A 26,043-nucleotide genomic window follows, 5' to 3' on the forward strand; every position below is an offset into this window, starting at 1 on the left:
TGAAAGTCCAGTCCATAGTGGATCTAACATAATAGTGAGAGTCGAGTCCATAGTGGATCTAACATAATAGTGAGAGTCCAGTCCATAATGGATCTAACATAATAGTGAGAGTCCAGTCCATAGTGGATCTAACATAATAGTGAGATCGAGTCCATAGTGGATCTAACATAATAGTGAGAGTCTAGTCCATAGTGGATCTAACATAATAGTGAGAGTCCAGTCCATAATGGATCTAACATAATAGTGAGAGTCCAGTCCATAGTGGATCTAACATAATAGTGAGATCGAGTCCATAGTGGATCTAACATAAGAGTGAGAGTCTAGTCCATAGTGGATCTAACATAATAGTGTGAAAGTCCAGTCCAGAGTGGATCTAACATAATAGTGAGAGTCGAGTCCATAGTGGATCCAACATAATAGTGAGAGTCCAGTCCATAGTGGATCTAACATAATAGTGAGAGTCCAGTCCATAGTGGATCTAACATAATAATGTGAGAGTCCAGTCCATAGTGGATCTAACATAATAGTGAGAGTCCAGTCCATAGTGGATCTAACATAATAATGTGAGAGTCTAGTCCATAGTGGATCCAACATAATAGTGAGAGTCCAGTCCATAGTGGATCTAACATAATAGTGTGAAAGTCCAGTCCATAGTGGATCTAACATAATAGTGAGAGAGTCCAGTCGATAGTGGATCTAACATAATAGTGTGAGAGTCCAGTCCATAGTGGATCTAACATAATAGTGAGAGTCCAGTCCATAGTGGATCTCACATAATAGTGAGAGTCCAGTCCATAGTGGATCTAACATAATAGTGTGAGAGTCCAGTCCATTGTGGATCTAACATAATAGTGAGAGTCCAGTCCATAGTGGATCTAACATAATAGTGAGAGTCCAGTCCATAGTGGATCTAACATAATAGTGAGAGTCCAGTTCATAGTGGATCTAACATAATAGTGTGAAAGTCCAGTCCATAGTGGATCTAACATAATAGTGAGAGACGAGTCCATAGTGGATCTAACATAATCGTGTGAGAGTCCAGTCCATAGTGGATCTAACATAATAGTGTGAAAGTCCAGTCCATAGTGGATCTAACATAATAGTGAGATCGAGTCCATAGTGGATCTCACATAATAGTGAGAGTCTAGTCCATAGTGGATCTAACATAATAGTGTGAAAGTCCAGTCCATAGTGGATCTAACAAAATAGTGAGAGTCGAGTCCATAGTGGATCTAACATAATAGTGAGAGTCCAGTCCATAATGGATCTAACATAATAGTGAGAGTCCAGTCCATAGTGGATCTAACATAATAGTGAGATCGAGTCCATAGTGGATCTAACATAATAGTGAGAGTCTAGTCCATAGTGGATCTAACATAATAGTGAGAGTCCAGTCCATAATGGATCTAACATAATAGTGAGAGTCCAGTCCATAGTGGATCTAACATAATAGTGAGATCGAGTCCATAGTGGATCTAACATAAGAGTGAGAGTCTAGTCCATAGTGGATCTAACATAATAGTGTGAAAGTCCAGTCCAGAGTGGATCTAACATAATAGTGAGAGTCGAGTCCATAGTGGATCTAACATAATAGTGAGAGTCTAGTCCATAGTGGATCCAACATAATAGTGAGAGTCCAGTCCATAGTGGATCTAACATAATAGTGAGAGTCTAGTCCATAGTGGATCTAACATAATAGTGAGAGTCCAGTCCATAGTGGATCTAACATAATAGTGAGAGTCCAGTCCATAGTGGATCTAACATAATAATGTGAGAGTCCAGTCCATAGTGGATCTAACATAATAGTGAGAGTCCAGTCCATAGTGGATCTAACATAATAATGTGAGAGTCTAGTCCATAGTGGATCTAACATAATAGTGAGAGTCCAGTCCATAGTGGATCTAACATAATAATGTGAGAGTCTAGTCCATAGTGGATCTAACATAATAGTGAGAGTCCAGTCCACAGTGGGGCCAGCAGGAGACCATCCCGAGCGGAGACGGGTCAGCAGTGCAGAGATGTCCCCAACCGATGCACAGGCAAGTTCACCCCGGGTCCAGACTCTGGACAGCCAGCACTTCATCCATGGCCACCGGACCTGTGTCCCCCCCACCCCCTCCACAAGGGAGAGGGGGGCAGAGGAGAAAAGAAAAGAAACGGCAGATCAAATAAAAAGTATTTTTCTGCAGAGTTGAAGTTTAGACAGCGTGCAGAATGTTAGCGGGGAAACATTTTCTTATGTTGACTAATGAGGCAACACGTCTTTTAAGACGTCATAAAAAGTGCTTAATGTGATGGAAAATTGCCCGAGAAGCCCATAAAGCAAAAAGTAAATCACGAGCTTGCATCGCCGATCCTTGAATAGCTTTGTGATCTTTACGAGCGTATTTCAGCAGAGAACGATTACTGTCAGCCCCCCCGGGCCAAGGTTTTATGACGCGGCGTGTAGCATTTTTGCTGCGCGCTCACACAACATCAAATTGGGAAATTATCCGGACGCCCGCTGACTGAGCGTTTTTGTTCCCATTTTTGCATTTAATGATAGAAAACAACGTGAATTATGAAGCCTTTTTAATGAAGATAATGATGGCGATCAATAAGACGTATTTAACGGGCCACATGGTATTTGTTTGTTGCTGCCTTCACGTGTGTTGGAGCTGGCTATCAAACAGTTTCCCAAGGATCGTGGTCTGCCTCAGGCATGTCGTGCTATGATGAACCGCAGCTCCCCAGTGCGAGCAGCGCTCGTGCAGACTGTAGGCAAAACAACATTACCTTGGTACTCACTTGTTTTTATTGGACACTAAATCATTATTGCCATACAAGCCACTCCAAAAGTACAAACCCCGTTTCCATATGAGTTGGGAAATTGTGTTAGATGTAAATATAAACGGAATACAATGATTCGCAAATCCTTTTCAACCCATATTCAGTTGAAAATGCTACAAAGACAACATATTTGATGTTCAAACTCATAAACTTTTTCTTTTTTTTTTGCAAATAATAATTACCGTATTTCCTTGAATAGCCGCAGGGGCGCTAATTAATTTAAAACCTCTTCTCACTCCTGCGGTTACCAAAACCATGCGGAATGAGCAAGCATGCTCTAATTATTTTAAAACCTCTTCTCACTCCGGCGCATACCTTATCATTAAAAACACATTTAATAAAAAAAACGTTATTATGATCTTACCTTTACTTGTAGATGGGTCCATGTGCAGCTGCTTCTGATCAAAGGCAGTCTTTCTCATCTTTCTTCAATTTTAAAAGTCTCTGGAGATATTCCTTTAATTATTACCTCCTGCTTCGATTGAAAGTCCAGTTTAGAAAACGGTTTTATTTTAGATATGTAATCCTCCATGTTAAAAGTGCAAGCAAACAATTGCTGCATGCTTGCTGCTTGTTGTCTTCTTCTGCAGTACCTGTCTCCTGCAGTACTGGTAGTCGCAAGAAGGATCACTAGCGCCCTCTACCACCTGGAGGTGGGAGTCATTTAATGACTCATATTTGACCCGGCGGAAGTGCCAAGCATGCGCTAATTATTTTGCGAAACGAGTTTGACCCGGCTGTAATTCTAGGCAGGCGAATACTATATTCCCGGCGCCAATTCAAGGAAATACGGTAACTTAGAATTTCATGGCTGCAACACGTGCCAAAGTAGTTGGGAAAGGGCATGTTCACCACTGTGTTACATGGCCTTTCCTTTTAACAACACTTAGTAAAGGTTTGGGAACTGAGGAGACACATTTTTGAAGCTTCTCAGGTGGAATTCTTTCCCATTCTTGCTTGATGTACAGCTTAAGTTGTTCGACAGTCCGGGGGTCTCCCTTGTGCTATTTTAGGCTTCATAATGCGCCACACATTTTCAATGGGAGACAGGTCTGGACTACAGGCAGGCCAGTCTAGTACCCGCACTCTTTTACTACAAAGCCACGTTGATGTAACACGTGGCTTGGCATTGTCTTGCTGAAATAAGCAGGGGCGTCCATGGTAACGTTGCTTGGATGGCAACATATGTTGCGCCTTCACAGATGTGTAAGTTACCCATGTCTTGGGCACTAATACACCCCCATACCATCACACATGCTGCCTTTTACACTTTGCGCCTATAACAATCCGGATGGTTCTTTTCCTCTTTGGTCCGGAGGACACGACGTCCACAGTTTCCAAAAACAATTTGAAATGTGGACTCGTCAGACCACAGAAGACTTTTCCACTTTGTATCAGTCCATCTTAGATGAGCTCAGGCCCAGCGAAGCCGACGGCGTTTCTGGGTGTTGTTGATAAACGGTTTTCGCCTTGCATAGGAGAGTTTTAACTTGCACTTACAGATGTAGCGACCAACTGTAGTTACTGACAGTGGGTTTCTGAAGTGTTCCTGAGCCCATGTGGTGATATCCTTTACACACTGATGTCACTTGTTGATGCAGTACAGCCTGAGGGATGGAAGGTCACGGGCTTAGCTGCTTACGTGCAGTGATTTCTCCAGATTCTCTGAAACCTTTGATGATATTACAGAGCGTAGATGGTGAAATCCCTAAATTCCTTGCAATAGCTGTTTGAGAAAGGTTTTTCTTAAACTGTTCAACAATTTGCTCAGGCATTTGTTGACAAAGTGGTGACCCTCGCCCCATCCTTGTTTGTGAATGACTGAGCATTTCATGGAATCTACTTTTATACCCAATCATGGCACCCACCTGTTCCCAATTTGCCTGTTCACCTGTGGGATGTTCCAAATAAGTGTTTGATGAGCATTCCTCAACTTTATCAGTATTTATTGCCACCTTTCCCAACTTCTTTGGCACGTGTTGCTGGCTTCAAATTCTAAAGTTAATGATTATTTGCAACAAAAAAAAAAAGTTTATCAGTTTGAACATCAAATATGTTGTCTTTGTAGCATATTCAACTGAATGTGGGTTGAAAATGATTTGCAAATCATTGTATTCCGTTTATATTTACATCTAACACAATTTCCCAACTCATATGGAAACGGGGTTTGTACATCCAAGCTCCATTTCTGAGAGGGTCCTCACTTTTGTCAGAGAGTGTGAAGTCCAAATGTTGGATTTAAAAGTCAAGAGTCTAGACTTCAGTCCTTTGCTGATTGGGTGTCATTGTGGTGGGGCATAACGTAACCCTTGGGGAGACCGTTCTTATAGCTTTTGAAGATGACATCATTCTTCTTCTTGTTTTGTGGTGGGGCCTTCAATGATAAAAAAGTACATTACCGCCACCTACTGTATTGGAGTAGAGTTCCCTCCATCTCATAGAGGGAACCTCCTTACAGCTGTCACATGATCCTGTCGGGTGTTTACTTAAAAGGTGCAATGTCTTTTTCAGTCTGGTGTGTCCGTCCTCTTTGGTGCTCTCCCTTACAGTTCTTCCCGCTCATACTGTGTTCTGTATTGCATGTAAGTGTCTTCCTGTTGTACTCATGTCCCAAAGTGACTGGCTCTCTTTGAAAAGGTTTCATGACTTTTGCCTCTGTCTTCCTGAGAGGTACCTGCTTTGCCAGCTGATCTGCCAATTTGTTGCCCTTTATGCCCGTGGGAGCTGGAACATTCCGCTGGTTTTCACCCTCTCAAGCCTGAACGTTATTTCATATGTCATGAGCTATATCTTGGCAACAGATTGTTTATCTTAAAGGTCAGCTGGAGTAAATCTGGCCACAGGAGTTGTAAAGGAATCAAGCTCAGAATTTGCATTGTCCGTTCGTTGCCAAGTTATTTTTAGCCCGAGCTATTGAATGAGTATACATTGGAGTTCCTTTTGTCCCTCATTGACTCTCTTTCATAATGGCCATTTTCCGATATACTGTAAGCCTCTTATTTTAGAAACACTTTCCCCATGAAAACCAAATGAATCCAAGCAATTATCCTTAGAAATATGTGCAAATCCTATTAGGGGTGCAATTTGAGCCCTCAACCACTAGATACCGCCAGAGTGCCATAAAGTACCATTCATAGTGCCTGGACACAGTTGCTTTGAATCTGCCAACAACTTTAAAGGCCCACTGAAAGCCACTACTACCGACCACGCAGTCTGATAGTTTATATATCAATGATGAAATCTTAACATTGCAACACATACCAATACGGCCGGGTTAACTTATAAAGTGCAATTTTAAATTTCCCGCCTAACTTCCGGTTGAAAACGTCTATGTATGATGACGTATGCGCGTGACGTCTATCGTTGAAACGGAAGTATTGGTACCCCATTGAATCCAATACAAAAAAGCTCTGTTTTCATCTCAAAATTCCACAGTATTATGGACATCTGTGTTGGTGAATCTTTTGCAATTTGTTTAATGAACAATGGAGACTGCAAAGAAGAAAGTTGTAGGTGGGATCGGTGTATTAGCGGCTGGCTGCAGCAACACAACCAGGAGGACTTTGACTTGGATAGCAGACACGCTAGCCGACGCTAGCCGCCGACCGTACGGATGATCGGGTGAAGTCCTTCGTCCTTCCGTCGATCGCTGGAACGCAGGTGAGCACGGGTGTTGATGAGCAGATGGGGGCTGGCTGGCGTAGGTGGAGCGCTAATGTTTTTATCATAGCCCTGTGAGGTCCCGTTGCTAAGTTAGCTTCAATGGCGTCATTAGCAACAGCATTGTTAAGCTTCGCCAAGCTGGAAAGCATTAACCGCGTAGTTACATGTCCATGGTTTAATAGTATTGTTGATCTTCTGTCTATCCTTCCAGTCAGGGATTTATTTATTTTGTTTCTATCTGCATTTGAGCCCGATGCTATCACGTTAGCTCAGTAGCTAAAGAGCTTCGCCGATGTATTGTCGTGGAGATAAAAGTCACTGTGAATGTCCATTTCGCGTTCTCGACTCTCATTTTCAAGAGGATATAGTATCCGGGGTGGTTTAAAATACAAATCCGTGATCCACTATAGAAAAAGGAGAAAGTGTGGAATCCAATGAGCCCTTGTACCTAAGTTACGGTCAGAGCGAAAAAAGATACACCCTGCACTGCACTCTAGTCCTTCACTCTCACTTACCTCATCCACAAATCTTTCATCCTCGCTCAAATTAATGGGGTAATCGTCGCTTTCTCGGTCCGAATCTCTCTGGCTGCATTGTAAACAATGGGAAAATGTGAGGAGTCCTTCCTCCTGTGACGTCACGCTACTTCCGGTACAGGCAAGGCTTTTTTTTATCAGCGACCAAAAGTTGCGACCTTTATCGTCGATTTTCTCTACTAAATCCTTTCAGCAAAAATATGGCAATATCGCGAAATGATCAAGTATGACACATAGAATGGATCTGCTATCCCCGTTTAAATAAAAAACATTCATTTCAGTAGGCCTTTAACTCCTTCCCTATACACTTCTTTATTTTGGCCGCTAGTCGGCAGTGTTGACTTTTTGCATCTTATATAGAGTCAATGCTGGATAATGATAAGTGTGTATTTCTTCAAAATGTTCAGCTTTGGCCTGGCTGCTTGCGATGCTGAGGAAGCAAGGAGTCTGAGAGAAGGAGTTTATGTCATTTGTACTTCATTTTCAGAATAAAACCTGGAAAGAAGTCCATTGTGTGGTCGCGGTCTACAAAGTCATCACCTGTTATTTTACAATGTTTGTGTTTTTGCCATTAAAAAATGGGTATTATTTGACAAAAAGTGCATAACACATAAAAAAAAAAAAAAAAAAGTTTATACCCACGCTGATTTAAGCATTGAAAGTTAAAAACAAATTATACATGTATGACATGTTTTTAAGAGTTTTATAGCTGAAACCCTTTTGAGTTAACATACTATTACAGCACATTCCAAGTACTACATACCTATTATCTAACTCTATATAGAGAATGTGTATAACAGCCTCTAATATCAATACATGTCCATACTTGCTAAGGTACAGACTGAACTAGTGTTTGCTTATTGATGACTGACAGTCAAAGCAAAATGAAGAATTCCTCACATTTCAGTCAGATGTGATGTGGAGAATGTTGACAAACAGTACCACCTTGTGGCAGATAGCGGCATTGCATGGTAAACAACTGCAAGTGTGTCAGTATATTATTCATCTAGCATACATCAGGGGTGTCTGAACACTGAAAAATCTCAAGTTCTAGGGGTCATTTGGATATTTTTCATATTCACAACCAATACAATATATAATTTATTTCTTAATTGTCAGCTTTGTTTTATTAGCGGACACCTTTTCTCATTTGTTTTTTTAAGTAATAGGGGCTGTTAAAAAAAATAACTGTAGGCCACACTTTGGACACTGCTGGCATACTTACATCTTACCAGCTCATGGGGAACTATCGGGGGAATGAAACGCCTTGCTCAAAGGTACCTGTGTCCTCAGGTCATGACATCGCTTCAGGAAGAGCGACTCAGGAGGCCTTCAAGCAGCGCTGTCCAAACTTGGCCCACGACACATTATAAATATACAAACCCTGTTTCCATATGAGTTGGGAAATTGTGTTAGTTGTAAATATAAACGGAATACAATCATTTTCAACCCATATTCAGTTGAATATGCTACAAAGACAACATATTTGATGTTCAAACTGATAAACATAAATTTTTGTGTGCAAATAATCATTAACTTTAGAATTTGATGCCAGCAACACGTGACAAAGAAGTTGGGAAAGGTGGCAATAAATACTGATAAAGTTGAGGAATGCTCATCAAACACTTATTTGGAACATCCCACAGGTGAACAGGCAAATTGGGAACAGGTGGGTGCCATGATTGGGTATAAAAGTAGATTCCATGAAATGCTCAGTCATTCACAAACAAGGACGGGGCGAGGGTCACCACTTTGTCAACAAATGCCTGAGCAAATTGTTGAACAGTTTAAGAAAAACCTTTCTCAACCAGCTATTGCAAGGAATTTAGGGATTTCACCATCTACGCTCCGTAATATCATCAAAGGGTTCAGAGAATCTGGAGAAATCACTGCACGTAAGCAGCTAAGCCCGTGACCTTGGATCCCTCAGGCTGTACTGCATCAACAAGCTACATCAGTGTGTAAAGGATATCACCACATGGGCTCAGGAACACTTCAGAAACCCACTGTCAGTAACTACAGTTGGTCGCTACATCTGTAAGTGCAAGTTAAAACTCTCCTATGCAAGGCGAAAACCGCTTATCAACAACACCCAGAAACGCCGTCAGCTTCGCTGGGCCTGAGCTCATCTAAGATGGACTGATACAAAGTGGAAAAGTGTTCTGTGGTCTGACGAGTCCACATTTCAAATTGTTTTTGGAAACTGTGGACGTCGTGTCCTCCGGACCAAAGAGGAAAAGAACCATCTGGATTGTTATAGGCGCAAAGTGTAAAAGCCAGCATGTGTGATGGTATGGGGGTGTATTAGTGCCCAAGACATGGGTAACTTACACATCTGTGAAGGCGCCATTAATGCTGAAAGGTACATACAGGTTTTGGAGCAACATATGTTGCCATCCAAGCAACGTTACCATGGACGCCCCTGCTTATTTCAGCAAGACAATGCCAAGCCACGTGTTACATCAACGTGGCTTCATAGTAAAAGAGTGCAGGTACTAGACTGGCCTGCCTGTAGTCCAGACCTGTCTCCCATTGAAAATGTGTGGCGCATTATGAAGCCTAAAATAGCAGAAGGGAGACCCCCGGACTGTTGAACAACTTAAGCTGTACATCAAGCAAGAATGGGAAAGAATTCCACCTGAGAAGCTTCAAAAATGTGTCTCCTCAGTTCCCAAACGTTTACTGAGTGTTGTTAAAAGGAAAGGCCATGTAACACAGTGGTGAACATGCCCTTTCCCAACTACTTTGGCACGTGTTGCAGCCATGAAATTCTAAGTTAATTATTATTTGCGAAAAAAAAAATAAAGTTTATGAGTTTGAACATCAAATATCTTGTCTTTGTAGTGCATTCAATTGAATATGGGTTGAAAAGGATTTGCAAATCATTGTATTCCGTTTATATTTACATCTAACACAATTTCCCAACTCATATGGAAACGGGGTTTGTATATATAAGAATAAAAACATGAAAAAGGGGAATAAAAGAGCAAACAGGTGACATGTAACAATAGAAATGTTGCAATGTCAACTACACAAAAAACCATAATGACTCAAAAATCAATGTTGTTGTGAATTATTGACGTATTCAAGGCTCCAATTGCTTCACATCAAATATTCAACTTTGAAATATTATTTGGGGAAAATATTTTCTCTGACAAAAAGGGCATCAAATAAATAAATAATAAAAACCTATAATCGACAAATCTTTAGATCAACTTCAGATCTAAGTGTTGAAAGTAAAAAATATATATGACTTATTTTTAACACTTTTATGAGTGACGTTCTTTTACATCCCCAACAAAATTCAGGGGGATTTTATTTTATTTTTTTAACTGTCATTGCTCAAAAATAACTAATAAATTAAATCAATGTTATGAGTTATTGACCAATTTAAGGCTTCAATTACTTTATATCAAATACTTCACATGTATTTATTTTTAATTCTTTGGTTGGGAGATATAGCATATTTGGTGTTGTTGCAACAAAAAAAACAAAAAATTTTTTTACAAAAAGGGCAAAAAACATTTTTAAAAAATCACATCGAGAAATAAACCTGAAGTTGATCTAGTGATTTAAGCGTTGAATAATAATAATACAAAATTATCAAAACATTTGTATTTATTTTTTATTATTACTGCCATTGCACAAAAATAAATAACTTGTTAAATCAATGTTATTAATTATTGACATTATTAGTATTATTAATATAATATATATGACTTTAAACAATCAATCAATCTTTATTTATATAGCCCTAAATCACAAGTGTCTCAAAGGGCTGCACAAGCCACAACGACATCCGCGGTACAGAGCCCACATAAGGGCAAGGAAAAACTCACAACCCCAAATGGACGTCGATGTGAATGACTGAGAAACCTTGGAGAGGACCCCCCGCACCCCCTACTCTAGGGGACTTATTTTTAACACAGTTTAAAAATATATATCGGTTTTGAAAATGAAAAATATCAAAAACGGCCCCCACATTCTTCAATTTCTCAGTGTGCGGCCCTAAGTGGAAAAAGTTTGGACTGCACACATTTCTGTCTATTAGTGTGATGTGACTTTATGCGTGCAAACACAACTAAAACATTTGACTTCCGTGTCATCATTTGAAAACAATCGCCCAGGCAGCTTGACACAAAAGTAAACAGTACTCACACTGTAGTGGTCAGCATGAACATCTGCGGTGTGACCAGAAGGGGGCAGTGAGTGCACTGGAGATGCTCTTGCAATGAAATACCCTTGTTGCAGGTGACGTCATGGCCCCCTGCTTAGTTGTGGTTTGTAGGAAATGGTAAAGCATGAGGATATTCTCCAACAAAAGTGAAACAATATTTGTTGATAAGAACAAAGAAGAAAGTTTGACAAAGTATTTGTGACACGAGCACAATTGGATGTTAGTCACCTTTGGCATTTGAAAATGAGAGAACATTTCTGCTCCCTGCATCATTGCCCTCACATGCTCAGCATGGACACATAATCAGAATCAGAAATACTTTAATAATCCCCAAGGGGAAATTAAGATTCTCAGCACAATCCCATTCAAGAGCAGACAAACATTACAGGGAGACAGAACAGGATCGCTGACGGGTCTGCCAACTTCCGGCACCCCTTACAAAAAAAGGTGAGAAACAGGTAAACGCTGGGGACATCTTCCTGTTCTGGACGAGGAAGGGGGATCAACTGTTGTGCGTCATCCACCAATAAATCCTTCTCCCGTTCCCATCCCTCGCAAGCTCTTCACCAGGATTCACCTAAGTCGGGCACTGTCGGCAACCAGGTCGAGACACAGTCCGCAAAAGGCAGGATTCATGCCCACCAGATCAACCACCGATCTCATCTGAGCACTCTGGTTCCTCATCCATAAATCCAGGGAGTTCTGCAAAGACCATCATCGCTTTCATCTGACTCAAGGTTGCCTTTGACACAGTTGACCGAACTACACAGTGGAACATCATCTATAGTCCCGCCCTCCCGCTGAAGCTCATCACTCTCTTCAGGAAGCTGTTTGATGACGAAAGCAAGGATAGACAAACTACTGCCATGGGGCCACATCCGGACTGTCAATTAAGCAAAGATCTGTTTTGAGAATTGCCACAACAAAACTGATATTAGACTTTGACGCATTGGCAAAAAAGGGTGATCAACAACACTGCTCCCACTGAAAGAGAATGAAAGTGTTAACCCTGTAATACCATTTTGAGGTTCTGATATGATATTGTTGAAAATAGATGTATAGCCCATGTTTGGGAAGTCTACTCTACTTTCAACAGATATATGCTTTGAAACGCATCGTGCCCGGCCCATCTGTCAAATTTCATCTGAGCCAAAAAGTTTGCCCACCCCTGCACGAAAGGCTGTGTCTATGTTGACAGCAGAAAGACCAACTAGTTGCCTTTTGCTGCTGATGTCTGTTAGGACTGTGTGGCAGCACCAGACCTGTTCAACTGTATCGACCATCTGATGACAGCAGTGTGCACCCGTTTCCCTGGATTTGAGATCAGTGACTACAATCTAACCGACCATGACTACATGGACAACACAACCTTGTTTGGCACCTCATGCGCTGAGCTGGAGGGAGCCCTTTGTGTGTTTGACAATGAGGCTACTAAACTCAAAAGTCAAAGACCAAGCTCATGCATGTCGGTAACGGGCCAAATCCCCTGTCTTTGTCTTAAAACCCATAGTTTGTCTCTTTACATGTTTTCTTAGGCTCTGAGGTGACCAACACAGGGGACAATCTGACTGAGATGAACAGACAAGGATTGGCTGCTGGTGTCATGAGAAGGCTCTGGAGACCTTTAAGGAGATGGCGTGAGACGTCCCATCGCACCAAGCTCCGGGTCTACAACGCCACCGTCCTGTCCTGTCAGTCCTTTTTTTTTTTTGATCCATGGCTTCCAGTCCCGTGTCTTTAAAACCATCAAGGCCGTGCTGTGGTATGACCATATCTCCAAAGCGGAGCTGCGTCAAAGAACCAGTCACTCCAACATTCTCTGTGTCCTTGACTAGCGCCGCGCTCGATGCCTTGGACATGTCCTCCACTGTCCCACGCCATCAGAATATAATTTGACTATGGCATGGTGGTATGCACTTATTTGTCTTTGCACAAGTACAACATTTCATTTTCACCACAAACCCGTTCCAGATTAGACAAACAAACATTGTACAGGAACAGAACAGGAACGGTGATGAGTCGATACTTGCGACGCCCCGTAAAAAGTGGGGAATAGGTAGATGCCGGGGGAGGGTGAGTAAAAAAAAAGTCGATCTCAGACTGGGCTCCTATAGGGGAGGAGGCACAGGCTTGGGCAGAGAAAAAAAAAGTACATAAACTAATGTTGACAAGAAACCACAAGGCTTGCAACAGAAGAGGAGGGGGCAGGCATCCGGCTTAAAGCTTCCAGCCATTAGGGGCGCTGCGCCGTTGTCCTTCATACTACGTGGGGTGAAGCCGTGCAAAAGGTGTGGGGTGGGGGTATATATAGCCAAGGTCCATGGTGTGTGTGTTAAGTCTGTAGGCCTGGAGTTGCTCTGCATGCGGTGGCAAAGGAACAGAGTTAATCTTTCCAGGTGTTGTTGACAGGGAAGGAGTTAGTAGACTTGTTAACAGCCGGCTGGAGCCATCCTTGCCGGCGACCCCGCACCTGCTGGTCAAACATTGTCGACCAGGACCTCTAGCCGAGCAACCTTCCAGGACCGTACAAACTGGAGACGTCTAGTGACCCTCAGGGTCTCAATGCCATACAATTTAAACAACAATATTTTTTTGGTAATCGGGTGTCTACTTGGGTGACCAGAAGGAGGCAACTTGACCATTTGACATTTACAGTGCTTTTGCCATGAAGTCAGGATGTGCCCTGTAATAAATAACAGCCATAAATAATCAAACTGCTAAACCAAAATGTTTATTCTTGCGTTAGCTTTCAAATATAGTCGACAAACAAGCGTAAGATAAACTACAATAATATGCTCTTTCAGGACTGAGATATTTTGGTGTCAATATTGCTTCAGCGCTATACAAACAATGCATCTGACTTGAAGCAGTGCTGCTGTACTTGTTTTTTTTTTTCAACCAGCAAGTTCAACTTTGCAAATAGAGTTCCTTTCAAGACATGCCAGTCCGAGCAAGGGTTACGACAACACCGCCGATTTCTCTCAATGACACACAGCTTTGATCGGCCCTGCTTAGGTAAGCACTGGCCAAGCCCGACTCACCGGCATCTCTCACTGGTTTATTATTTCAAGGTTTGCGTCCGCATGGTTGGCATTCAGCAAATTTCCTGTGGTAAGTCCTGCCCTCATCGCAGGAATGTACCCATGCATGTCCCTAACTTGAGCGTGCAGTTAAGTCAGAGTATTCAAATAAATACACTACTAGTTGTTTATATTTGTATTTGAGTGCTTCTTTCAGGCTACTCTGTGGGCTGCTTATCTCTCCTCCTGCAGAAGCTGAAGCCTGTCCTCTGCAAAGTGAGGCCTGCTGTGTCCCGTGTCGATGGCCTCACAGTCGTCTGTGAAAAACACCAGGTCCTGCCAAAGCAATAAAGACGCAAGGTCACACTGAAGCTGCGAGACAGGCCAGTCAGATACTTGGCATTCTCTCACCCGGTAACAAATCCTTGAGATGATGGAGTACAAGTTCTGGATTTTACGTTTGAGCAGCACGATCCTGGGCCGCTCCCTGCAGTACTGGCTGGGGTGGTTGAGCACCACGTAGAGGAAGTCGCGCAGTTTGGTAGTGATGCAGGAGTTCTGCGATGATAAAACCATGTTGGCTTTGGTTTTCACTGGCACTAATACATAAGGTGCTCAAGTAGGCCAAGTAAACATGAATCCATCAGATTAGTTGGGGTTTTCTACCAATGGTATGTTCATTACTATATACTCCTCAACAACATTAGGTACAATCTAATGCAGGGGGTCTTAGCTTTTTCAACTCAATTCAAATATTAACACTGAATTAAAGCTGTAAGCAGCGATGGATGGGACCGACTTTGACGGCACATAAAATCCAAACCGGAGCAGTAATTAAAACTCTTTGGTGAACTTTTAATCAGAAGGGTTCAATCTCTCTCCTGTGCTAGTTTGATGCCGACACGACAAACGCGCTCAGACACGTCAAACGCGCATAATGTTTGAAAAACATTCCCCCTTCAAAACAAAAGTTTTGAAGGGGGAATGTCAAACTTCCTGTTGATTTTTGCTGGGGGTTGTCAATACCTGAAATCTAGGTCTAAGTGAGACCTACATAGAGGTTTTGTTTCATGTCTCTATGATGTTCCTACTGGAAGTTACAGGCAGTTTTGTCTTGAGTTTTCTTCCTAGGAGCAGTTGTGTCTGTGTTTTCTTCCTAGGGGGCGCTAGAGCGCAATTTTGAGTTTTGGGGTTGGGTCTTTTTATTAGATCGCAATTTTTGCCAGTACTGATGTGTGTGTCCAGTTTGGTGAGTTTTGAAGCATGTTAAGGGGGTCAAATTACAGCTCAAAGAGGCAAAAGTGACTTGTTTTTACAAACATTTTGTTTTGAAGGGGGAATTGCAAACTTCCTGTAGATTTTTGCAGAAGGATGTCAGTGTATGAAATATAGGTCTAAGTCAGACCTACATAGAGGTTTTTGTTTCATGTCTCTATGACATTCCTACCGGAAGTTACAAGCAGTTTTGTCTGTTTTTTCCTAGGGGGCGCTAGAGCGGAACTTTGAGTTTTTATTTTTTATTTTTATTAGATCGCAATTTTCGCCAGTCCTGATGTGTGTCACATATGGTGAGTTTTGAAGCATGTTAAGGGGGTCCAATTACAGCTCAAAGAGGTGGCGGTATAATAATAAAGAATAAAACACACGAAATACAATAGTGTCCTCTGTCCCAAAGGGACATTGCGGTCCCTAATTAGTAATCTTATTCTTGAGTTTAATCATATTCAATAATTATAGCTGGGTAGGTTTAAGTCTTGTTGTTACTTAACCTTGTCAAATTATATGAAACCAAGTGTTAATCACAATTATTTATTTGACACATAACTTAGGGTTAGGTCAGACTGATTATGAAAAAATAAGTACTTTCCAAATAGCCTGCATAAGGAGGGACTCATCAATAATAATGATGAAAAATACATTTACATATAATTATGTAGTGCTAAAGAAAATGAGCTAAACGAATAATAAAGATGTTTCTTAACTAAGCTGTCAATAAAATTAAAGTGCAAATGAAAATTCTAGCTTCACCACTTTAGTCATATTTTCTGCACTTAAGAAACTCTACACTCTGGGCAGGATTGGAGTTTGCCCAACCAGTCTACATGTGTTTTGTGGACTAGGAGAAGGCATTTGACCATGTCCCTCGGGAGGTCCTGTGGAGAGTGCTCAGAGAGTATGGGGTATCATACCGCTTTCTGTATGATCAGTGTCAGAACCTGGTCCGCACAATAAGTAAAACCCGTTCCTAGTGAGGGTTGGACTCCACCAGAACTGCCCTTTGTCACCGATTCTGTTTACAACTTTTATGGACAGAATTTCTAGGCGCAGTCTGGGCGTTGAGGGGAGCCACTTTGGGGGCTGCAGGATTAGGTCTCTGCTTTTTGCGGATGATGTGGTCCGACTGGCTTTATCTGACCAGGATCTTCAGCTCTCACTGGATCGGTTCGCAGCTGGGTGTGAAACGACTGGGATGAAAATCAGCACCTCAAAGTCCGAGTCCATGGTTCTTGCCCGGAAAAGGGTGGAGTGCAATCTTCCTGCCCTAAGTGGAAGAGTTCAAGTACCTCGGAGTCTTGTTCACGAGTGAGGGAAGAGTGGATCGTGAGATCGACAGTTGGATCGGTGCAGCGTCTGCAGTGATACGGACACTGTATCGATCCGTCGTGGTGAAGAAGGAGCTGAGCTGAAAGCCAAAGCTCTCAATTTACCGGTCGATCTACGTTCCCATCCTCACCTATGGTCATGATCTTTGGGTTATGACCGAAAGGACAAGATCACGGGTACAAGCAGCCGAAATGAGTTTCCTCCACCAGGTGGCGGGTCTCTCGCTTAGAGATAGGGTGAGAAGCTCTGTCATCCGGGAGGAGCCCAAAGTAAAGCCGCTGCTCCTCCACATGGAGAGGAGCCAGATGAGGTGGTTCGGGCATCTGGTCAGGATGCCCCCCGAACGCCTCCCTAGGGAGGTGTTTAGGGCGCGACCGACCAATAGGAGACCACAGGCAAGACCCAGGACAGGGTGGAGAGACTATGTCTCCCAATTGGCCTGGGAAAGCCTCGGGATCCCCCGGGAAGATCTGGACAAAGTAGTTGGGGGAGAGGGAAGTGTGGACGTCTCTGCTTAGGCTGGATGGATGGATGGGAACTTCTCTATGACTTCAACATCAGACTTCTTCTGTTTGTTTATAATTGTCATTACTGCCACAAGTGGTGGAAAAGGGTATTACAACAGAGTACCGCTGTCAGGTGAAAAGCACATTTTTTGGCAAACCTCTTGGGTGCACTCACAGCCCTAGAATGGGCCCTATGGTTAAGAAACACTTATCTAATGCAGTACTTCTCTAAATAGTGGGTCAGGGAAGGGATGATAGGACGGCATTTCAGTCCAGTATTAGGATTAGTATCAGTATGAAAACGCACATCCGAGTGTGAATCCTTATGTGGAAATAATGATTTCCCCTTAATGACTACTTAGGTCTACTACACTACTGTATTTAATGTTGTCATTATGGTGGTACTTAATGAATACTTAAGTCTACTACACTACTGTATTTAATGTTGTCATTATGGTGATACTTAATGAATACTTAGGTCTACTACACTACTGTATTTTAATGTCATTATGGTGGTACTTAATGAATACTTAGGTCTACTACACTACTGTATTTAATGTTGTCATTATGGTGATACTTAATGAATACTTAGGCCTACTACACTACTGTATTTAATGTTGTCATTATGGTGGTACTTAATGACTACTTAAGTCTACTACACTACTGTATTTTAATGTTGTCATTATGGTGGTACTTAATGAATACTTAGGTCTACTACACGACTGCATTTAATGTTGTCATTATGGTGGTACTTAATGAATACTTAGGTCTACTACACTACTGTATTTAATGTTGTCATTATGGTGGTACTTAATGAATACTTAGGTCTACTACACTACTGTATTTAATGTTGTCATTATGGTGATACTTAATGAATACTTAGGCCTACTACACTACTGTATTTAATGTTGTCATTATGGTGGTACTTAATGACTACTTAGGTCTACTACACTACTGTATTTAATGTTGTCATTATGGTGGTACGTAATGAATACTTAGGTCTACTACACGACTGCATTTAATGTTGTCATTATGGTGGTACTTAATGAATACTTAGGTCTACTACACTACTGTATTTAATGTTGTCATTATGGTGGTACTTAATGAATACTTAGGTCTACTACACTACCGTATTTAATGTTGTCATTATGGTGGTACTTAATGAATACTTAGGTCTACTACATTATGGTGGTACTTAGAGAGCTGAGTGTTTTCTGAGGTTTTACTTGGTGATAAAAAAGTTTGATAAGCACTGCTCTGGTGGTATATAACTCCTATGCAAGTCAAAGTGCACATTTCAAACTTACGTGCACATCCAGGAAGATGGTGGGCAGATGGCGAGCACACGTTTTCTGCCAAAGACAAGACAAGCCAATTGAAGAACATGTACATTTGACACCTGATGGGAAAAGTGCGCATACCGTGCGATGGTAGGTGTGAATCTTATCCAAAAGGGTCATGACTTCTTTGCTGAGGCCGAGTGCCCTGGAGTAACACGTCGGGGGAGCACACTCCGACACGCACACGAAGCCCAACAACACGATCGTCAGTCCGAACCTCATGGTTCTGATCAGGTCCGCTGCTCGCCTGTCAGTCTGCGCTCGGGGCCGACTATGGAGTGACCGAAAAGAGGAGGACTTTCCAACTTTCAATGACGGAAGTGTAGACGCGGATGACGTAACAAGGCAGCGTCTGGCCACTGCTGCAGTTCATCTTTTATGTGACGATTTTGCCATAAAATCAACCAATAGTCAACATATTGCAAACACCAACGGGTTTTTTTTTATGATCAAGTGTTAAACTAGTTAGACGCCACCTTCTTCACAGCAAACCACACGTCAGACGTGTAATGTTATGCACTTTTGGTACTGTGGAACATCCGTCTGTCAATACTATTTATTATTCTGCCACTAATCCGTCTGTAGGGAGGTGTTCGATGATGTACCTACAACAGTGTTTTTTAACCACAAATTATCTAATTTCACCTATTTGGGTTCAAAATATTTTTTGCAAACCAGTCTGAAAATTATGTGTTGTTGTCTAAAGCTCGGCAGAGTAACCGTGTAATACTCTTCCATATCAGTAGGTGGCAGCAGGTAGCTAATTGCTTTGTAGATGTCGGAAACAGCGGGAGGCAGTGTGCAGGTAAAAAAAAAAAAAAAGGTGTCTAATGCGTAAACCAAAAATAAACAAAAGGTGAGTGCCCCTAAGAAAAGGCATCAAAGCTTAGGGAAGGCTCTGCAGAACGAAACTAAAGCTGAACTGGTTACAAAGTAAACAAAAACAGAATGCTGGACGACAGCAAAGACTTACTGTGGAGCAAAGACAATGTACATCCGAACATGACATGACAATCAACAATGTCCCCACAAAGAAGGATAAAAACAACTGAAAATATTCTTGATTGCTAAAACAAAGTAGATGCGGGAAATATCGCTCAAAGGAAGACATGAAACTGCTACAGGAAAATACCAAAAAAAAGAGAAAAAGCCACCAAAATAGGAGGGCAAGACAAGAACTAAAACACTATACACAGGAAAACAGCAAAAAAGTCCAAGTAAGTCAGGGGGTGATGAGACAGGTGGTGACAGTACACCTACTTTGAGACAAGAGCTATATTGATGCATGCTTGGTTATGGTTTAAAGTCATATCCAACAATTGCGACAACAACTTTTTACTGTCAACCAAGTTTCATTTTTTAATAATTTCTGCTGGTGGTGTGCCTTCGAAACTTTTCAACGCAAAAAATGTGCCTTGGCTCAAAAAAGGTTGAAAAACACTGGTCTACAGTATTTGTCAGGGGTGGCCACACTTTCTCTGCAGGCCAGCTACTTTTCAAAGGACCAAGTGGAGGGGATCTACCTCATTCATATATATCATTTATATTGATTTATCTATGAAAGAGACGTTTTGTTAACAAGTTAAACGTGTTTAATGATGATACAAGCATGTTTAACACACAAGTTGGTATGATTGTGATGACTTGCATTGATAGGAATCAGACAGTAGTGATGATAACCTCCACATTTTCAAATGGAGGAGGAAAAAAAAGTCCTCCTTTCTGTCCAAAACCACATGAAAGTGCTTGCTTTTTGTTTGTCCAGCTTCCATACACCTTTTTATACACTTTACAAGAAATACATTGGCGGCAAACTCTATCTTGCTAGCTTGTGTGCGCTAGCTTTCTGAGACTCTTATTTTGTTAGCGCAGGCAGGATGCAGCAACGCTTTTATTGTGAGGACAGGAACTGTGCGGTCGGTCTTCAGAGTTTTGACGGCAGGTACGGCGCGAGAGTCTGTTGAAATAAAAAGTGTTTCTCGCCTTCCTGTCGGTCGTTTTTTTCTTAATAATGATCTGGCAGCAGCCAGCAGTCATCTCACAAGACCCTCGGGTGTTGTGGATGTCAATCAAGTGACCAAAGTCACGTCTTGGTGAAGATTGATGATCACTAATTTTTAGGTCTATTTTTTAAATGCCTGGCTGGCGATTGACTGACAGACCCTGCGCCATCGACTGACACACCCTCCCCCATCGACTGACACACCCTCCCCCATCGACTGACACACCCTCCCCCATCGACTGACACACCCTCCCCCATCAACTGACACACCCTCCGCCATCGACAGACACACCCTCCGCCATCGACAGACACACCCTCCGCCATCGACTGACACACCCTCCGCCCTCGACTGACACACCCTCCGCCATCGACTGACACACCCTCCCCCATCGACTGACACACTCTCCGCCATCGACTGACACACCCTCCGCCATCGACTGACACACCCTCCGCCATCGACAGACACACCTCCGCCATCGACAGACACACCCTCCGCCCTCGACTGACACACCCTCCGCCATCGAACAGACACACCCTCCGCCATTGAACAGACACACCCTCCGCCCATCGACTGACACACCCTCCGCCATCGACTGACGCACCCTCCGCCATCGACAGACGCACCCTCCGCCATCGACAGACGCACCCGCCGCCATCGACAGACACACCCTCCGCCATCCACAGACACACCCTCCCCCATCGACTGACGCACCCTTCGCCATCGACAGACGCACCCTCCGCCATCGACTGACACACCCTCCGCCATCGACTGACACACCCTCCGCCATCGACTGACACACCCTCCGCCATCGACAGACACACCCTCCGCCATCGACAGACACACCCTCCGTCATCGACCGACACACCCTCCACCATCGACCGACACACCCTCCACCATCGACCGACACACCCTCCACCATCGACCGACACACCCTCCACCATCGACCGACACACCCTCCTCCATCGACTGACTCACCCTCCGCCATCGACTGACACACCCTCCGCCATCGACTGACAGACCCTCCCCCATCGACTGACACACTCTCCCCCATCGACTGACACACCCTCCGCCATCGACTGACACACCCTTTTTAACACCTTCTTCTTTACAAATACAAAGTTGAGTGCTACATAAACTGCATGAGGACAAGAAGTATGTAAAGACTAAATATTGCAAATAATGACTTTTTGTACATATTAAAACTAAAGCAATTAAAACATTTTGTTTTGTTTGCATCTTTTTAAACTAAATTTGTATTTTTCGTTATAAAAAACAAACAAAAAAAAAACATTTCGTTTTTAGAATGTAATGAAAACATTTAAAATAATTTTTCAAATATATGTAAACATATGGACTTGACTCACTGTAAAAAACAACTACAAAGTTTGGCAGGTCTGAAGGCTCAATACTACACATATGAACTTTTGTTTGACACATTTGCCACTAAAAGCTATTAAAAACGTTTTTTAAGACTGTTTTCCTTTTCAAGCATGTAATGAAAATGTTTGAAATAGTCTTTCAAATACGTAAATGTAAACATGTATACATGAATTCCACTCACTTTGGCCAAGCCTGTGCCTTCATGTTATTTTTAGAGATGATTCAATGTTTGCATCTCTTTCTCAGCCAAAGTGTTGAGATAAACGCTAGCTCACCTGCGACCCTAATGAGGAAATAGTCGTTAAGTTTGATGTGTTGGCGACACTAAGCCTTTCTTCAAATTGAGGAAGTTCCTTTTCTTCTTTCTCTTGGGGGACGTGACACCAAGAAGGGATTGAGGCGGCTCACGGAAGACAAACAGCCTTTCACCGGTGGCCTGGCAGATCACTTCCAAGTTGGCCGAAGTCGCCATCACGTCTTCTTCTTCTGCCGAGCTGTGCAGGGTTTCCTTCTTTGCTTTGGGAGCCTCGCTCTGCTGGCCTGGGTTGTCAGTCATGGCTGATTTAAACCGGCGCTGCTGTACTTTAGCAAAGTTCTCCATCTCCCCTTTCACCGCAACATCTGTTGGACTTGGCGGGCAAGAAGAGGGAAGAAGTCTTTCCATCAGGCCTTGCCTCTTTCCCTGCAGTCTATGGGATCTGGATGACAGTTTAATAATAATAATAATAATGGATTAGATTTCAGGCTTTTTAGCTCATTTACAGTATGCCACACCTCCTCTGATGACATGTTACCTCATTATCACACCCCGTGGGTGTTTATAATGACCACCTAATTAGACCAGGTGAGAGATGTCTTAACATGGCAGCATGGCCACTCACCTGGAGCCTTCCACACAGCTGTTTAGCATACTTCTGTGCACCAGGTCCTCCCTCAGTTTGACAGGAAGAAGCAAACTGGACCTGGACAGAGAGTCATTGATGTCAAACGTGTGGCAAAGCTGGTTGTGTTGCTGACTTGTCTCCACTCAAGATGATCTCCTGCTGGCCCCACTATGGACTGGACTCACACTATTATGCTAGATCCACTATGGACTGGACTCTCACACTATTATGCTAGATCCACTATGGACTGGACTCTCACTATTATGTTAGATCCACTATGGACTGGACTCTCACACTATTATGCTAGATCCACTATGGACTGGACTCTCACACTATTATGCTAGATCCACTATGGACTGGACTCTCACTATTATGTTAGATCCACTATGGACTGGACTCTCACTATTATGTTAGATCCACTACGGACTGGACACTCACTATTATGTTAGACCCACTATGGACTGGACTCTCACTATTATGTTAGATCCACTATGGACTGGACTCTCACACTATTATGTTAGATCCACTATGGACTGGACTCTCACTATTATGTTAGACCCACTATGGACTGGACTCTCACTATTATGTTAGATCCACTATGGACTGGACTCTCACTATTATGTTAGATCCACTATGGACTGGACTCTCACACTATTATGTTAGATCCACTATGGACTGGACTCTCACAATATTATGTTAGATCCAGTATGGACTGGACTCTCACACTATTATGTTAGATCCACTATGGACTGGACTCTCACTATTATGTTAGATCCACTATGGACTGGACTCTCACACTATTATGTTAGATCCACTATGGACTGGACTCTCACACTATCATGTTAGATCCACTATGGACTGGACTCTCACACTTATGTTAGATCCACTATGGACTGGACTCTCACAATATTATGCTAGATCCACTATGGACTGGACTCACACTATTAACTAGATCCACTATGGACTGGACTCTCACACTATTATGTTAGATCCACTATGGACTGGACTCTCACACTATTAACTAGATCCACTATGGACTGGACTCTCACACTATTAACTAAATCCACTATGGACTGGACTTTCACTATAATGTTAGATCCACTATGATCTAACATAATCTTTACATAGTGAAAACCCATTATCTAAGTTACATTTAAACCAGTGTGGGTGGCACTGGGAGCAGGTGGTAAAGTGTCTTGCCCAAGGACACAACAGCAGTGACTAGGATGGCAGAAGCAGGGATCGAACCCAGAAGAAGTTGCTGGCATGGCCGCTCTACCAACCGAGCTATGCCGCCCCAATGGTTTTTCAGCTAGAGAAACTCTGAACTTTAAAAGCCACTGTTTGAGCGCTTTTTCTCTCAGCAATTGAGGGAGATGATATATTTTTCTCATATCTTGTGGTCATAAACAGGCTCCCAGGGCACGACATCAACAAAAGTTCATTTTGCACAATAGGGGACGTTTTAATGAAGAAAAAAAAAACTGCCAATATAAAGTCATTGATTTGATCCTTACCCAGAAGGCTCCTGCTCTGTGGATGATGAACCAAGGTGCTGCTTGGGGCAGAGGGCATCAGTGATGGACACAAATTCACTCTCAGGCATTGTGGGCATGAGCAGACGCAGAAGCTCAAGGAGAACCTCCACAGATATCCCACTCTGTTTGAGCAGTTCTGATGCAAACAGCAGGTCCTGAGAAAGAGGTGTGAGAATGAAGCACATGCACATATGGTAACACTTCATTCATCAAACCTGATCACAGCTGGAATGAAGTTTCTTCAGCTGTATTTGTTCTCTGAAATCTTCCATAACCTGATTGCTGGTGACCATCTCCTGCAACCTGATTGAATAGTTTGGAGGTGAACACCAAGTGTTTGCTTGACAGTGATCATCTGCCGGCCCACCTCTCTGACACTTTTGCCATGACTTCATCACGCTTAGTGAAAGCCTCCTGGAGGATGTGCGACATTCTGCTATCGTGCTGCAGCCCAAACATGTTCTTCTCCTCGCCACCTCCCTCTGCATCGACGTCCTCCGTGTGTGTGGGAGTTGACCTGCCGTCCCATTGCAGCCCGTCCAGGTTCATGCTCTCCTCCTGCAGCTGGCGCTCTGCTTCCTCCAAGCCCTGCAGCAGAAAGCAAAGAGCAAAAATCACATATTAAACACGTATAAGTTCAACATCTATCAAATTTAATATACACTATTATTTGTGTTGGCCCTGCGATGAGGTGGCGACTTGTCCAGGGTGTACCCCGCCTTCCACCCGATTGTAGCTGAGATAGGCTCCAGCACCCCCTGCAACCTCGAAAGGGATAAGCGGTAGAAAATGGATGGATGGAGGGTATTATTATTTTGGCTGGAAAATAACACTCACTGGCATAAATCCATTTCAATCACTTACACTGTCCACTATTTTACGGAATGTATAAATAATTAGATTTATTAAATCAGACAGTATCAGATGTATATTATAGCACTTATTAGTAATGTTATTGCAATTTTCAACCTTTTGCCTGAATTTTCCTACTTTAAAGAATCTATGACCTTAACTTCTCTTTTCTCTTCTTTTATATGCACTTAAATGTTTTAGTCTCGCTTCCCTAATGGAGAGGACAGTTTCTTCTCATAAGTCATCACCACCCTGAGCGCAACCATGCACTTTATTGAAATAATTTCATGTGCAATGAAAAAAAATATATATATATTAAAATATATATATATATATATATATATATATATATATATATATATATATATATATATATATATATATATATATATATATATATATATATATATATATATATATATTTTTTTTTTAAATATATATATATATATTTGAAAAAAAATAAAAAATTAAATAAATATATATATATATATATATATATATATATATATATATATATATATATATATATATATATATATATATAGAACTTAAATACACCTCACGGTGATGCTTGGACACGTCATCAGTGATAAACCCGGGGTCATAGGGTGTTTCGGGTCTTTAATCATCAGACACCCTCGCCCGGGCGACCCAGCCGGGGGTGATCAGACCCCGGCCTGTGTCCAAGTAGCGCACCACGGATCCCCCCTA

The 26,043-nt window shown here is 42.3% G+C and overlaps 2 protein-coding genes across 2 annotated transcripts in view; both read right to left on the reverse strand.

The window, feature by feature from the left end:
- Positions 1 to 12,914: 12,914 nt before the first annotated feature.
- Positions 12,915 to 19,170, reverse strand: LOC133655872 (cytokine-like protein 1). The gene is made up of 4 exons (XM_062056504.1): positions 18,757 to 19,170; positions 18,643 to 18,687; positions 14,637 to 14,783; positions 12,915 to 14,561 (listed from the first exon to the last, which is right to left on the reverse strand). The coding sequence occupies exons 1-4, from the start codon at positions 18,895 to 18,897 to the stop codon at positions 14,460 to 14,462; spliced, it is 435 nt and encodes a 144-aa protein (XP_061912488.1). The 5' UTR covers positions 18,898 to 19,170; the 3' UTR covers positions 12,915 to 14,459.
- A 2,551-nt stretch (positions 19,171 to 21,721) lies between these two features.
- The window catches only part of LOC133648375 (limbin-like), a 33,209-nt gene continuing 28,887 nt past the window's right edge, over positions 21,722 to 26,043 (reverse strand). The window contains exons 19-23 of the mRNA XM_062044404.1: positions 24,848 to 25,068; positions 24,696 to 24,783; positions 24,460 to 24,635; positions 22,940 to 23,020; positions 21,722 to 22,756 (exon numbers count right to left, since the gene is read on the reverse strand). Coding sequence (XP_061900388.1) covers positions 22,360 to 22,756; positions 22,940 to 23,020; positions 24,460 to 24,635; positions 24,696 to 24,783; positions 24,848 to 25,068 — 963 coding nt within the window. The 3' untranslated portion in view covers positions 21,722 to 22,359. The remainder of the gene's footprint in view (positions 22,757 to 22,939; positions 23,021 to 24,459; positions 24,636 to 24,695; positions 24,784 to 24,847; positions 25,069 to 26,043) is intronic.

This window comes from Entelurus aequoreus, linkage group LG01, assembly GCF_033978785.1.
Source record: "Entelurus aequoreus isolate RoL-2023_Sb linkage group LG01, RoL_Eaeq_v1.1, whole genome shotgun sequence".
Classification (NCBI taxonomy): domain Eukaryota; kingdom Metazoa; phylum Chordata; class Actinopteri; order Syngnathiformes; family Syngnathidae; genus Entelurus; species Entelurus aequoreus.

Excerpts from the sequence above, each read along its gene's own strand:
- LOC133655872 (XM_062056504.1), bottom strand. The coding sequence starts at position 18,897 with ATGAGGTTCGGACTGACGATCGTGTTGTTGGGCTTCGTGTGCGTGTCG. Across the intron at positions 14,784-18,642 it reads CCATCTTCCTGGATGTGCAC|AACTCCTGCATCACTACCAA; the intron begins GTAAGTTTGAAA and ends TTATCATCGCAG. Across the intron at positions 14,562-14,636 it reads TCTCAAGGATTTGTTACCGG|GACCTGGTGTTTTTCACAGA; the intron begins GTGAGAGAATGC and ends TTGCTTTGGCAG.